Here is a 13725-nt window from a genome sequence, read left to right as displayed (position 1 = left end):
GCATTACATTCTCTCTAGACTATTTTTACAAGTACAATATGCTCTTAATGTGATTTCCATTAGGCTGCTCCAAACATCATTTAGGAACTCAGAAAGATTGCAGACCCAGATTTAAAACCACTATTCAACTGTGATATTGAGACTTTTTTCCCTCATGGGAGAAATAAAAGATTGAGAGCTGAATTCTGAGATCTTTCTGATATAAGAAGGAGGACTAGAGGTTTATTGCTTCTTTAAGCTCCAGCAAATACAAGCAGATGCAACACACACCTCATCTCTGGTCCTTTTTTGTCAGAGGTGAGCTCAAAATTTGATCACCATGGGAAGAATGAACCATACCAGAACTGTGCTGGAAACTGCAGCTTGAAGCTTCTTTAAATATTAAAACGGAATTATAAGGGCAGACTAAGAACCTGATGTGTTGATGCTAACCTAGTTTGAATTGTTGTGTTAGATAAATACATTTATATGGCCTAGTTCCTCATTTGCAGGTCACCACTGAATTCTAAAATATTATGTGTTCAGATAGTTTCTGGCCCTGCTTGTCTTCTTTCCTTTTATATTCGCTTTGATGCTGTTCTGAGCTTTTATGAGGCTAGGGTCTGATCCTATGGTAGAAGGTTAGTGTTAATTCACAGGCTTCAGGAGCGTCACTGGCCAGCTGCTGCCCACATTGGTGAACACCAGTGAGAGATCAGAGAAACCGCAGGGCTAATAGTTGTGGTGGTTGTTGCGTTTGTCCTTGTTACAGGCAGAATTCAGAACAAAAGAAGCACAAGCTTATAAAATTACAGGATCAGAATTATAAGTCCTAAGGGGCCATTTCTGATTCATCAGACAACCACACCTAAATTCTCCCCCCAACATAAAGGATTCTGTTCTATTTAAGACATATCCAGCAAAGGGGAAACTGGGTAAAATAAAACATACTTGATTTATTGTCTGGTTGTCTTTTAATGCGCTTTTGGTGGTCAGAGACTCATTAAATTGAGAAATAAATGATTGAGGAAGAATAAACAAGTCTGGTCTTGCAAAAAAATGAAGAAAAAATATGTGTCAACAAAGAGAGCGAAAATAATTGAAATTTCACTATAACGTTTCAGTGTCTGTTTTCCATAAAATAATCCTATAATTGTCTACTGTGTAACAGTCTGAGTCACTCAACCAATGGAATGATTAATGAAAACGGCAGTGAAGGATTTGTCACACTGACACAGGCAAGGAAGTGTGTGATAGTCATTAGGAAGCGAAAAATGAGATAAACATCCTCGTTGTTAGATTAGCAAATGTGGATCGAACATTGAGGAATCTGTTTTGGATATTGTTATAGAATTACCCCTCTGACTGTCTTGTTTTCCACGAATGCTCAGCTTAGCAAGTGCGTAGTGGATAAACCCAATGTCGGACCCCAACTTGGGGGACCAGAAACCGATTGTCTATTCCAGGACTATTGAATGAAATATGGTTTGATATAAGAAATGGGAGGCAGCCAAGCCTAGATCGAATTCCAACTAGAGTTTTGACTAAAATTTGACTAACAGACTCTTGTTTTCATCATTTTAAAATATAGGAAGATGATGTTAGCCTTAAATTGGTTCAAATAAAAGTAGGTATAATAGCCTGGTTCATAGTAGATGCTCAGAAATTGAGCGGGTGTTTCTTCTTCATTTCCTGCCTAGATATATTCCAGATACACATGATGGTCACAAGGAGGGAGGTGCCATAAAAATGTGGCTGTTTTGGCCTAGTTTGTCATCACTACCTATATAGCAACTTAAAGTATATACCTTTCTATCTCAGAAAGAGACGAGAGAAGTGTTCTATTGCCAGGTTTTATAACAGAACAACTGGAGTGATGTTATCGCTAGAAGATATAATTTTTAGCATTTGTACTAATATCCAATTGAGAAAAAATGTTTAGAAGTAGTGTCAGATGAGTCATTCATGTATCGAATATGTTTTTATGTTTTTATGTACGCTATGTGCTGAGCAATGTATACGTTGTGGGCATAATAATCCACGAGGTTGTAAACTTTGCCTTATCGCATTTGAGTCAGGTTTTCCATAATGTATTTTCAAAAGAAATTGTGAACTTTACAAGTTTTGTGCTTTATTCATTTTTGTGTCTCCCGAAGTATTTAGTATAATGCCTTTGACAAAAAATTTGCCCAAAAAACCATCACTGAATGAAGATTGTGTAATACATCTTTACCAATGAAATGATTACTCAAGGAAATTTGCTTTTTTGGGGTCATCTTATAGAAATTTTACTTGATAAGTGTTCACTTATTGTGCCTAATGAGAGAATATATAGCAGGGTTATGCAACAAACCAAATTTCAGACATGTAAACACATCTTTACAGAATCACAAGGCAGCTAAAATGTGTTCATGCATATGAATGGATAAATTGCTTTGATTCAGTACTTTGCCTAAATAATTATTATTGCACAAAGAAGCTGCATCAGTGAGGAGATTTTGTGTAAATTATGTAAATTACATTTTGTTACCATAACTTGGAAGGAGTTTGGGTTTTGGAGTAGGTCAGACCAAGTCTAATTCTGACTCTGCAACTTAACCTCCCTGAGCCCCAGTGTCTTCACAGTGAAAGGGTAGTGATGCTATCTCCAGAGTATGATTATGGTATGGAATAAATGAGTGCTCTTGGGAGTTCCCAGGCATTGAATTACAGACCCATGGAGAGCCTTGGAAGTATTGCTAAGGGTTTGCAGACTCAGATGTACCCATGTAACGCCTCTAGGCTACTTCGAACATATATACATTGCTGTTTTTCAAATGCGTGCAGGTTATTTCAAGATTCATTCCTTCAACAATTGTTTATTGAGCAGTAACAAATAAACAGCATCAGGCACAGGGAATACACTAATAAACAAAACAGATGGATATCCCTGTGTTCATGGAGATTCTATTCTAGCCCCGGCAGGGGAAGAATAATTCAAGATAAATGAGTAAAAGTTTGTTGGAGAGTGATAAGGATTAAGATGGAAAGGAGAGAAGGGGAATAGAAAATGTGCCCAAAAAAAAAAAAAAAAAAAAGAGTGTTGAAAATTTTAGGACAAGGTGGTCAGGAGACAGACCCCTTCGTGAAGGCCCTCACTCTTAGGGGAAGTGACGGAAGCGAAATACCACAGTGAGGTGCAGAAGCGATGGCGGGGTCATGTTGGCGGGCATGATCTTGTGCTGAGAGGGGTTTTGGGAGAGGATTGAGCGAGACGGTCGTAGGGGACAGTGTTAGTGAAGTGACCAGGTTGTGTCTGCTCTTTCATCTCAGAAAAAGCACTTTGCTTTTACTCCAAGGGAGCTGGGGAGTCATTAGAGGGTTTGGCAGAGGAGTAGCTTGATCTGATTGATGTTTTAACAGACCTCTGTCTTGAAAATAGACTGGATGAGGGTGAGGGAGAAAGTAGGGGGCAGTTAGGAGGCTACTGTAATAATCTAGGTGAGAGATGGTTGTACCTGGAGCAAGCTGATGAAGGGGGTGTGAGAAGACACTGGATTCTGGGCATACTTGATAGAATAGGTAGAGTTGACAAGATTTGCTGATGGACTTTTGTGGGGTATGAGAGAGATAAAGGGCACCGAGATTTTGGGTCTAAGCAGTTAGAAGAACAGTGTTAACGTGAATCCAAAGGAAGTCTGTAAGGAGGGCTTGGGAATTGGAGCTTCATTTTAAGCATAATGAAGTTTAATATTAAACATACAAGTGGAGATGTCGAGAAAGCGACTTCTTAATGGAAAAAATACAAAATATTATACAATATACTGAACTAATAGTAGCTTTTCCAGCATATCTAAAAGCAGCATTATTATTAGGTTTGTGTTCACAAAATCTTTTGAAACTGAAAAAAAAAAGCTTGTACTGGAAAAGGTTGGAAACAGGTAAGTTAAAGTGACAGTCTTAATGGCTAATAAATATTTTCCTTTCCTACATGTTGATTTCAAAATTTGCATCATTATACAGATTTTGAAATCTTAATTTTTGGCCTCAAGATTTTTGTTTTTTAATAAAGGTTTTAATGGAATTTTCTGGTAAGAAAAACCTCTGGGTAGCAGAATTGTGTTCACCGGTCTATTTTTATTATTCTTATTATTTTGGAAGGAAATGAAAATGTTCATTGATTACACGTTAACTTATTACATTTTGTCTCCCTAACCCATGTCTCACATGTCACTCGGTGCTATTTGGGATGATAAAAGGAGTGAAGGCCAGAGTTCTTTGCTATTGCGGAATTTGCAGTGTGAGGTTAAGAAACACGTGGGTGTCGCATGGGGAGACACTGCCGTTCGACTGTTATTTTAATCAGCTTAAGCACGGAATTTTCCTAACATATATTTGCGATGGTTCATTTTAACGTCTACCCTTCTCAGTCTTACGCAGGGAAGTATGTGCCCGCCATTGCACACTGTATCCACACTCTCAACCCCCTGATGTCAGAGAAGATCAACCTGAAGGGAATTGCTATTGGAGATGCATATTCTGATCCCGAATCAGTAGGTGTCCCCTTTTTCCTTTCTATTTTGTTTCTTAAGGAGAATAAATCCCCTTTAATCAGATGGAGGCTCCTCTTACCTTAGAGACCTAACCTGATAAAGGGAAACACTGTCTGTCGCCCAGTTGCCTCTGATAATTTCAATCGTCTAATCTTTACCAAATGTTTTAAGGTGTCAACTTACTATGTCAGCCTAGATTAATTGTGAGCACAAGTGTAGGGGTGTGTGTGTGTGTGTGTCCTTGTGTTTTGTGTACATGTGTGTTGGATGTATATTGTGTGCTGTGTGTTGTCTGTGTATGTTTTGTGTACATGTGTGTGTTTGTGCATTATGTACCTATTGTGTATGTGTGTTTGTGTGTGTTTGTGTAGCATGTGTGTAGTATGTGGCCTGTGGCGTGCGTTGTTTTCTTTTGTTTGTATGAACACATATTGTGTTTGTACTGTGTTTTGTGGTATGTGGTGTGTTCGGGAGTCATCGGGGTGTGCATGTGTGTGTATAGTTCTCTTTTTTGACTAATTCCAGCACGAAATTGACAAATTACAAAGGGTTGTTTCACCGAGCAAATGGGCTTCCCTACCTTCTCTCTGTCACCCTCGGCGGTGTTTGCGTTTGTCTTTTTTCTCTTCAGATCATAAAGGGCTATGCAGAATTCCTATACCAAATTGGCTTGTTGGATGAGAAGCAGAGAAAGTACTTCCAGAAGCAGTGCAACGAGTGTGTGAAATACATCAAGGAGAAGAAGTGGTTTGCAGCCTTTGAAGTGAGTCCTGGGGCCTGCGCCGCCCTGGAGCAATGAGAACCAGCTGAGGAGGTGCCTAGAAGCACGTGGTGCGGGCTTTTGTTGTCATTGGGGCCAGTATATCTGTTTTGCTGTCCAAGGTCAGGGGGCAAGATGAGTGGGCTCCTAATGAAGGAAAGAACAGTCCGGGTTTCTTTGAATTTGCTTTGGCCCTATTGTAAATCTGAGATCACCTCGGGGTGTTTATCTAACTGGGTCTTTCATTAACTGTTTGATTTCTTTAAATGCTGCACAGGCCCTAAAGGCACACCCTATCGTGAGGCAATCAGAAAAAAAGGCAGCCAAGAAAGTGGATGCATATGCTTCAAAATATGTTCTAAACCCTTCCGAAAGACAATATCCACACACAGGGTTTCGGCTAGAGAAATGAACGCAGCGTGTAACAAATGTCACATGTTCCTGGATGTCAGGAACAAAGATTATAAAGTGTAGTAATTCGAAACTTTTACAAATGGCTATTGGTCTTTGTAAATACTGTGACGTGGCTTCCCTAAAATTGAAAGTGAGAATCGAGTAATATGGCCATATTTTTCACCCTCTTTTTGTTGTTATTTAAAATGTAAGACTATGCTAAATATTAGATATAGGAGGTAGGGTTTTGCTTGTGTTTGTTTGTTTGCCAATGCAGGCAAAGATCTTGTTTAAACAATCTTCTTTAGGGTTAATTTCGACCTTTATCATAAAGCCATCAGGTTAGAAACATGCATAAATGAGGCATAGATTTAATTTTAAGGGCTTTAATCTTTTTGTTATAGGAAGCACATCCTGTAATAGTTGATCTGTCAGCATTATTTTTATTAAGACTGAGGCTCGATATTAATAGTCTTCTGGGTCAGCTGGTTCAAATCAAAACAGGAGACATACAAACTTAAGAAGAAGGGAGATAAAATCAATTATGCTGCATTTTACAAGTGGGTGTCAGGGCACTACCTGAAACCCCCCATGGCAGTGACTGTCCACGCTATGAATTCTGATAGCAGACAGCTGTGCCACTGGATTGAGCTCAGGAAGTCCTGAGCCATCTGCAGGATGCTGGCAGTCTCCCCTTTGTCTGTGTCAGGACACCTGCTGTGGCTGCAAAGCACAGATTCAGAATTTCTTGTGCAACTGTAAATGTGAAGGAAGAGAGATCCGATCAAGGGCATGTAGGATCATTCTTCAACTTGTAATGACAGTATTTTTGAAAATGGTTTTAGGCTAACTGTTGTGATAGGCAGAAAGAGTAAAAGGACTAAACCTTTAGAATTTAGAATTCATATCAGATTTTGCATTGCACAAGACCAGTCTGCAAGTGAAACATTTGATATGTTTTTGAAGAAGCACACAGGGAATAAGCAATGTCAAGAGCAAGAGTATTTGATAGGCCCAAAGGGATAAAGAAAGCAGAAAGATGTCTGTGGTACGTGATATAGTAGCTATAGGATTTAGTGATACCTTTGGAAAGTTCAGGTATTTTGTGTATTCAGAGATAATGAGAAGCTGGCCTGTGAGGTTAAATAGGGTCTCTCCTGGACCAGATTCATCAGAAAACAAGCAAAGAAAAAAAAAAAAAAACAACACCAAAAAAACCTTTAAGGCATGCAATGTCTCTCTGTCCACGAGTCCAATAACTTGAGTGATGAATTAAAACATAAAGATCTTTGCTTTTTCAAAGGAAATAGAGTAAATGATACTTTGGAAAGTCAGCAAGTAGCAGTCAAATATGTTTTAACATCTGCAACAGAAGTTGCCAAGGAATCCTGAAATCCAAGAGAAAACCAATATCGACATCTCAAGCCTCAATAATGAAGCTTGTTTGGTGTTCTGATCCTGTGAAATTATTTAGTTGGTCAAAGAGCAGTAACTCAGAGCTGGAGGGAACTTTGGAGACCTCCTTCCCTCCTGACACACACACACACACACACACTCACATTTCCCTGATGAAGAGACTGAGGCGTGGAGGGGTACAGTCAGTTGCCATATAACAGATCGTGGCAGACCTACAGCTAGAATTGTTCCTGCCATTCCCCCTCCAGTGTTTCTCCTGAGGTAATTTTCAGGCATTCTCTAAAACTCCTGGTACATCTTAGAGAGTCTACAGAGATGCACAGTGGCCCAGCTCTGATATTGGCCTGTCTCCCTTAGCACAATGATATTCTGGATTGCAGAGTCGTCTTTGTGACACACGTTTTGACCAGAAACTGGATTTCACAGGTCTTGACCACCCACCTTATTTGTTGGACAGCAAATGATTTTTGACTGTTTCTGAAATCCTACCCATTCTTAAAGGTTGAATTTATGTTCCTGCTGGTGTTGAGAATAATTTCTAAAGATTAATTTCAACAATACTTCGTGCATTCAGGACCACTGCTCACTTCTGTGTCCCCTCTGGGTGGACAAATTTTACAAAAAAGACACCTCCTCTGGGCTGACATGACGCTCACCACCCACCACTTCTTCCTGTAGTTAACTACCAGCCCCTGGCTTACTCCTTCTCATTCTCTGAATATTTTTTTTAGCTCCTGCCTCACTGTCCCTCTCTGTGGCATTATTTTGTCATCATTTCTGGTAATTGCAGTATCCACACTGATGAGCCTTTAAATACTTGGTCCCTCGGTTCCTTAATCATCTTTTTTTTTCAGTGATCTTGTTCTTCTCTTTACCTTAGCTTCTTATTCCCATTACCAAAAAAAAAAAATTTTTTTTTTAAGTCAACAATTTTTTTTTTGAAGTCAACAATCACTCCACAACCTCAGATTCAAACATCTTCCTCCAGCTGCCAGCTCCCATCCTCCCTCTTCTCACGTCTGCGAATACACCAACTCCAGTCACAGTCTTGCAGCCTTGTTTACTTCTTCATGACCCCCAACCCCCTCAAGTCTTAGTTTCTCTGATGACCCAATTTAAACCCAAGGTCAGGAATTCCATACATCTCCAGCCTGTGCCCCTTGCGCACTGCCTTCGACTCCTTTGGCCAAAGCACAGTCCTGGCTGAATGCACCTCTCTGCCAGTCCACGCCTGCCTCTGCAGCTGAGCTTGACAGGCGGAAAGCGCACAGCCATGGGACTGCTCTCGCCCTCAGCCGATGGCTGGCTTTTTTGTTAGAATCCCAAAGACAACTTCCGCCAGCTCCAGGCACTGGCACGTTTGTCCATATCCTTCATCCTGCGCCTCCACAGGCTCTGGCCGAGCAGTCGATACCCTGCATTATAGCAACCTGCCCCGCAAGGCAGGTTGCTCACTCCCACGGTCAGGGCTTTGGGGTTTGCTGTTTCCTCTGCCCGGAATGTTCTTTCCCTAAATGTCTGCATGGCTCACTTCCTCCATTCCAAGAGGTTTTTACTCACATGCCACCTTCTAAGCGAGACCTCTGTTTCTTCCTCTCTGTCGTGTCCAGTGGACTCACACACATACACGTGTCCACACGCACCCACGACACTCCCTCCCACCCTTATCCTTTTCAGTTTTCTCCTTAGCACTTTACCACTCTCTAACGTGCTGCGTATTTTACCTGTTAATGCTTGTATTTTGCCCCCCTCTAGAATATAAGCCCCAAGAGGGAGGGCTTTGGGTTTGCCTTGTTCACTGCTATGTCCTCAGTGCCCAGGATGGGGTCTAGCACAGAGGAAATGTGAATACATGGTCGGCGAATGAAACAATACAAGAATAAAAAAGTTATTGAATAAATGCAGTGACAAAGCCTGTGTGTTTTTACCCATCTTGATGTTTTCCTTTTTTCTTCCTCCCGACCTAGGTAATGGATAAACTGCTGGATGGTGACTTGACAAATGACCTTTCTTACTTCCAGAATGTTACAGGATGTTCTAATTACTATAACATTTTACAGTGCACGGTAATGACATTTTAAAAACCATGATAGTGTTTGCTTAAAAGTTTTGGCAAAACTAGACTTCCTCCTGTTTGGGAAATATAGCTGGCTTTATACTAGACAAATATACCCAAACTGTATTTTATTATTTGGTCTATAGGATTTTTTTCCCCCCATCAATGTTGTATACATTAAAATCTGAGCATTGAGGATGTGTGATATTACAGATAAAATAATCTCTGATTAACACTTCCCCCAAAAAAAAAGAGCTTCGTATACAGAAGTTCTTTTGTGAAGGATAGAGGCCAGGATTGCAGTTCTGGGCATCAGGCCGCAGAGTTCCAAGCCTGTAGTGAGTTTCTTGAAAATGCCCACATTATTTGTTCTGTACTTAAGACAACTTGGATAATCAAAACTGCCAAAGCCTTTGTGAAATATTTGCTTTGTCTTGCTTTTAACTTAAGATGTTTCGTGCATTTAGTATGGGCCTCATTTCGAGCCCTCAGAATATTTCTCAAAGTATTCAAGTAGCTTCTTTCATAAAAGTAGGCCAAAGTTGATGTCTTTTATGTAGAATTAATCAAATAAGACAGAGTGAGCCAAAGTGGGTATTTGGATAATAAAAATCTTTGCATAATGTTTATGAAAATGCATTCTGTTTATAAAATTCTCTTATTTATGAACTATTTTGTAAATAAACTATAAAGCTAATTTCAATGGAATTTGCTGGCCTTGTGGTTTTGGACTTAGATTTTTACCAAGGGAAAGACATAAGATATCAAGAGAGAAACAAAATTTCTGACTAGATTTTTTTCAGAGTAATATATTCACAGTTAGCAAAAATTGTCGATGATGCAGAAAATTTTTGATCTCGAACTCTAACAGCTTTTTATCCTTTTATAACTTATAGTACAGTGAATATTACAGACTTTTATGCATTATTTTTTTTTTAATGAGGCTCAAGGATAACTTTTCCTGACTTAAAGTATCATCTTTATTTTACACTCCATATTTTCCTTTTTAAATTATGTTCAGCTGATTATTTTGTGTGTGTGGTTTTAATAAACAGAACATGGAAAAGAAATCCTTCACTTGTACCCACCATGCCATCACCCTGGCCCCTTGTGGTCATTTGATCTTCTTTCCATAGATCCTCCAACAAGGAGCAAATTGATTTTGATAATCTCACCTCTTCTGTTTTCCCTATCTTTGCCTCCAATGGGGTTATTAATTGGAGTCACAGATTGCAAAAGATTATAGTTTCCTAAAAGGAAAATCCATCATTTGCAGATTGGGTGTTGTCTCTGAGAGTATCGGATAGTCCACATTTGTTGTTAGTAAAATTTAAATTACCTCAAAACCCCCAAGTTAAATTTTTCTGGGTGGAAACAGAATAGTCATATCACATCTCATTCATTTGAGCTATATGTTACGAGAAATTTGAAGCTTTGCCTAAATTTTAGCTGTTCTGCCACCCAGTCATGTCCCTAATATCTTTCTGATGCCCCATTTTGCCAGGAACCTAAGGACCAAAGTTACTATGGGGAATTTTTGTCCCTCTCAGAAGTGAGACAAGCCATCCATGTGGGAAACCGCACTTTTAACGATGGAACCGAAGTTGAAAAATACTTGCGACAAGACACAATGACATCAGTTAAGCCATGGTTAGCTGAAATCATGAATCATTATAAGGTAAGAGAGTTACTTCGCTTGCTATCTATCTTGCATTTTTCTCCCACTGCTGGTCTCCTCACCCCCTCTGATCGTCCAGGGCTGTCATCACCTGTCCTGTGCCTGGTTTGTGGGGCGACTCAGCAGGAGGAGTGTGCTAATGCTGGAGGAGACCACCACCTAAGGGGATCTACCTCCTCTCTGTTTCCTGTCAGAAGCAGGAGTAATGTTTGGGATGAACAAAAAACAGAGCAGCCAGTAACCAAAATGCCTTTGCATGAATTAGAAAAAAGGCAAATTCTCAAGATACTTTGTTTCCATCTATCAAAAATTGTCCTAATACACTGCTTTTATTTTAACCAGACTCTTTACTGCTGTTTTCTGGCATGAGGAATACACATTTCTATGTTAGGAATAGTGTCCCTTGGGATTGTTCATTGTACAGACCTCAGGACTGTCCAGGGGAGTCCCTGGCCAAATGCACCATTACTAGGTTGTGTTTTAGAATATGCCAGGCCTAGAAGGCCCATTTTTTCTGGTCCTACTTCTCATACAGAATTTAGTCTCTAGACACGCAAACCTTTTTGAAAATAATCGAAGGTCAATGGCATGCAGTCTACGAACCTATTATAATCTGTAGAACTTGATGAAATACTTTCCAGAAAGAAAGGGTCTAACTAGATGAGGTCAGAATTTCACTCGTCCTTGTGTTTGGTTCTGTCAGGAGAATGTAGTGGCCCTTCATGCTTGCCTGTCTGGAACTTTCTCTGAGACCTTCATAAAGCACTGCTGGTTGTCTTCTTCTTTGAGCTCTCAGGCCGTGTTGTCTCTACTCTCTTGACACACTAAGCACACTATACTGCTATTATGAGTTGTCAGGTCTAGCACCAGCCTGGAGCAGACGAATGAATGAATGAATGAAAAAAATCATTCCATAAATTAGTGCTATATCAAAACTATACCTAATAAACGTGCCCATCATCCATTAGATATTTATTATTCACAAATTTATTAAACCAAAAACAGCTTTTGTGTTTCAAGACATAACCAGTCCACTATAATATAACATTAAGGAATGCAAAGTGGTCTTTTTGAGTAAAGAGCAGATAAGGAAGTTCTCATGTACATTTTTCTTGTGCCCTTGGGAGATATATTTCTTACTGTATAAATTTAACTAGAAAATGATTCTTTTCTCAGCCCAGTGAGGATAGTTTATATCATCAGATGAGCTGATATTAGCTAATCACCCTAAAGCGTCCACTGGATTGATAAAGGAGAACGCGTTGATTAAAGATGATCCCGTATTTTGATGTTTAAACTTCTCCGTTTCTGTTTCCCATGTATCCTAAACTAACCAATATGAATGTCAATGAAATCAGAATATTTTCTAAACTTTTAAACTCTGAATAAGTTATCAGAAGAAGAGAATGGATTAGTGGTGCCGATAAACCAGGTTTCCATAAAGAAAGAGGAAGTGTTCAGTCAATCTGAGTGCAGACCGAAAAGTGGCTGCTGCTAAAACAGACGGCAAAGTCATTGCCACAGCGATCATGGCCCACAGGGCAGCAATGATCTCTGGCTTGTCTGCAACGGCGGTGAACCTCGATGTATACGGAATGGAATCAGAACAATCTAGATTGGCTTCAAACATTAGTACCCTCAAAGTGATATTTATGTAAGACTCGGTGCTAATTTGTCATAGAAAATAGTGCACATGTTTCTCTTCGTAGGAACCTGGAAGTATTTTTCCAGTACTAGATTCATTTTAGCCAATGTGGAACATCTCTGGTGGGCTGAGGAAGACTTGCATCGGTTTCTGGGAACTGACGGAACTCCTATGGTACCTCAGTTTCTGGGCAGACTACATGAAAATGTAATCCTTTTCTTGAAATGACCTATTGAGGATGTGTACTCAAAGTCATTCTCTTTTCAGTAATTTCAGCTGTCTGGGTAGTAAAGGGAAATATCGTATTAGCAATTTCCAAAATAACTAGAACGGGAAATAATCTGTTGGACTATTGGAATTCTTCATGCTGAAATCAGGTCATAATATTATCAGGATTTTTAGGATTCAGCTGGGTCATAGAGCATGGCAGTTATGAGCATGGGGCTCTCAAGTTAGATGTTTTGAGCCTGAATTCTGGTTCCACCATTCAAGTGTTCCTTTGGGGGAAGATGCTCATCTTCAGTTTCCTTCTTTGTGAAATGGACATAATTACAACTTATAGGTGAGTTATCGTGATGTTTAAATAGAATATGTATGTAAAACATACAGCAGTGACTGGTGGTTAGAGAATGCTGGAAAATATAAGCTGTTACTAATGATAGTCAACAAATTTTAACAAAAGTTCTTAATCACCTGCTGTATACAAAAGTTATATCAGAAACCCTGGAAAACACAAAAACAAGAGAGACTTGACAGACTTACAGTTTCTAGTCCAGCATATAAGGAGCTTAGAAGTTACTACCTAACAACATCCTAACAACAAGTAAAAAGCTGAACAAACTGAAAAATCAACAACTCTTTTTAGATCTGTCAGAGAAGTGAGGTCACAGGGCAAAGCACTTCCCCAGGAGAATTCAGTCATGAAGGGGTGGGGGGGGGCAGGAGGATGCACCCTCTAGGTAGTTTTAGTTCTAGGAATTCTACCAGGCTCCTATGGCGAATATTGGAGAAAAATCTCCCCTGCTTTGGGCAGAGGAAGGAAAAAGTAATCATTTTGAAATCCAGCAGAGCCATTCTGTTTTTCTTAACAAGCCCTGCCCTCAGGAAACTTTTACCAGAGCCTAACCTGCTGGGGTTTTATCAGAGCCCAACCTACCTATGGGAATGGAAATACTCAACTTCGGCTCTAGCCTTCCATGTGGAGGAAAGGAAGTACCGAATTCCAGTCTCCTCCAGCCATGCTGTCCCACCTAAGATGGGGAGAAG

At 39.8% G+C, this 13725-nt stretch overlaps 1 protein-coding gene across 1 annotated transcript in view; it reads left to right on the top strand.

Annotated features, from left to right (window-relative positions):
* The window catches only part of CPVL (carboxypeptidase vitellogenic like), a 103135-nt gene that overhangs the window by 48325 nt on the left and 41085 nt on the right, over positions 1-13725 (top strand). Inside the window, exons 8-11 of the mRNA XM_039862628.1 lie at positions 4389-4511; positions 5143-5274; positions 9048-9146; positions 10641-10814. Coding sequence (XP_039718562.1) covers positions 4389-4511; positions 5143-5274; positions 9048-9146; positions 10641-10814 — 528 coding nt within the window. The remainder of the gene's footprint in view (positions 1-4388; positions 4512-5142; positions 5275-9047; positions 9147-10640; positions 10815-13725) is intronic.

The sequence above is a fragment of the Pteropus medius genome, unplaced genomic scaffold, assembly GCF_902729225.1.
Source record: "Pteropus medius unplaced genomic scaffold, Ma_sr-lr_union100, whole genome shotgun sequence".
Taxonomy (NCBI): Eukaryota; Metazoa; Chordata; class Mammalia; order Chiroptera; family Pteropodidae; genus Pteropus; species Pteropus medius.
This window is presented reverse-complemented; position numbering and strand designations above follow the sequence as displayed.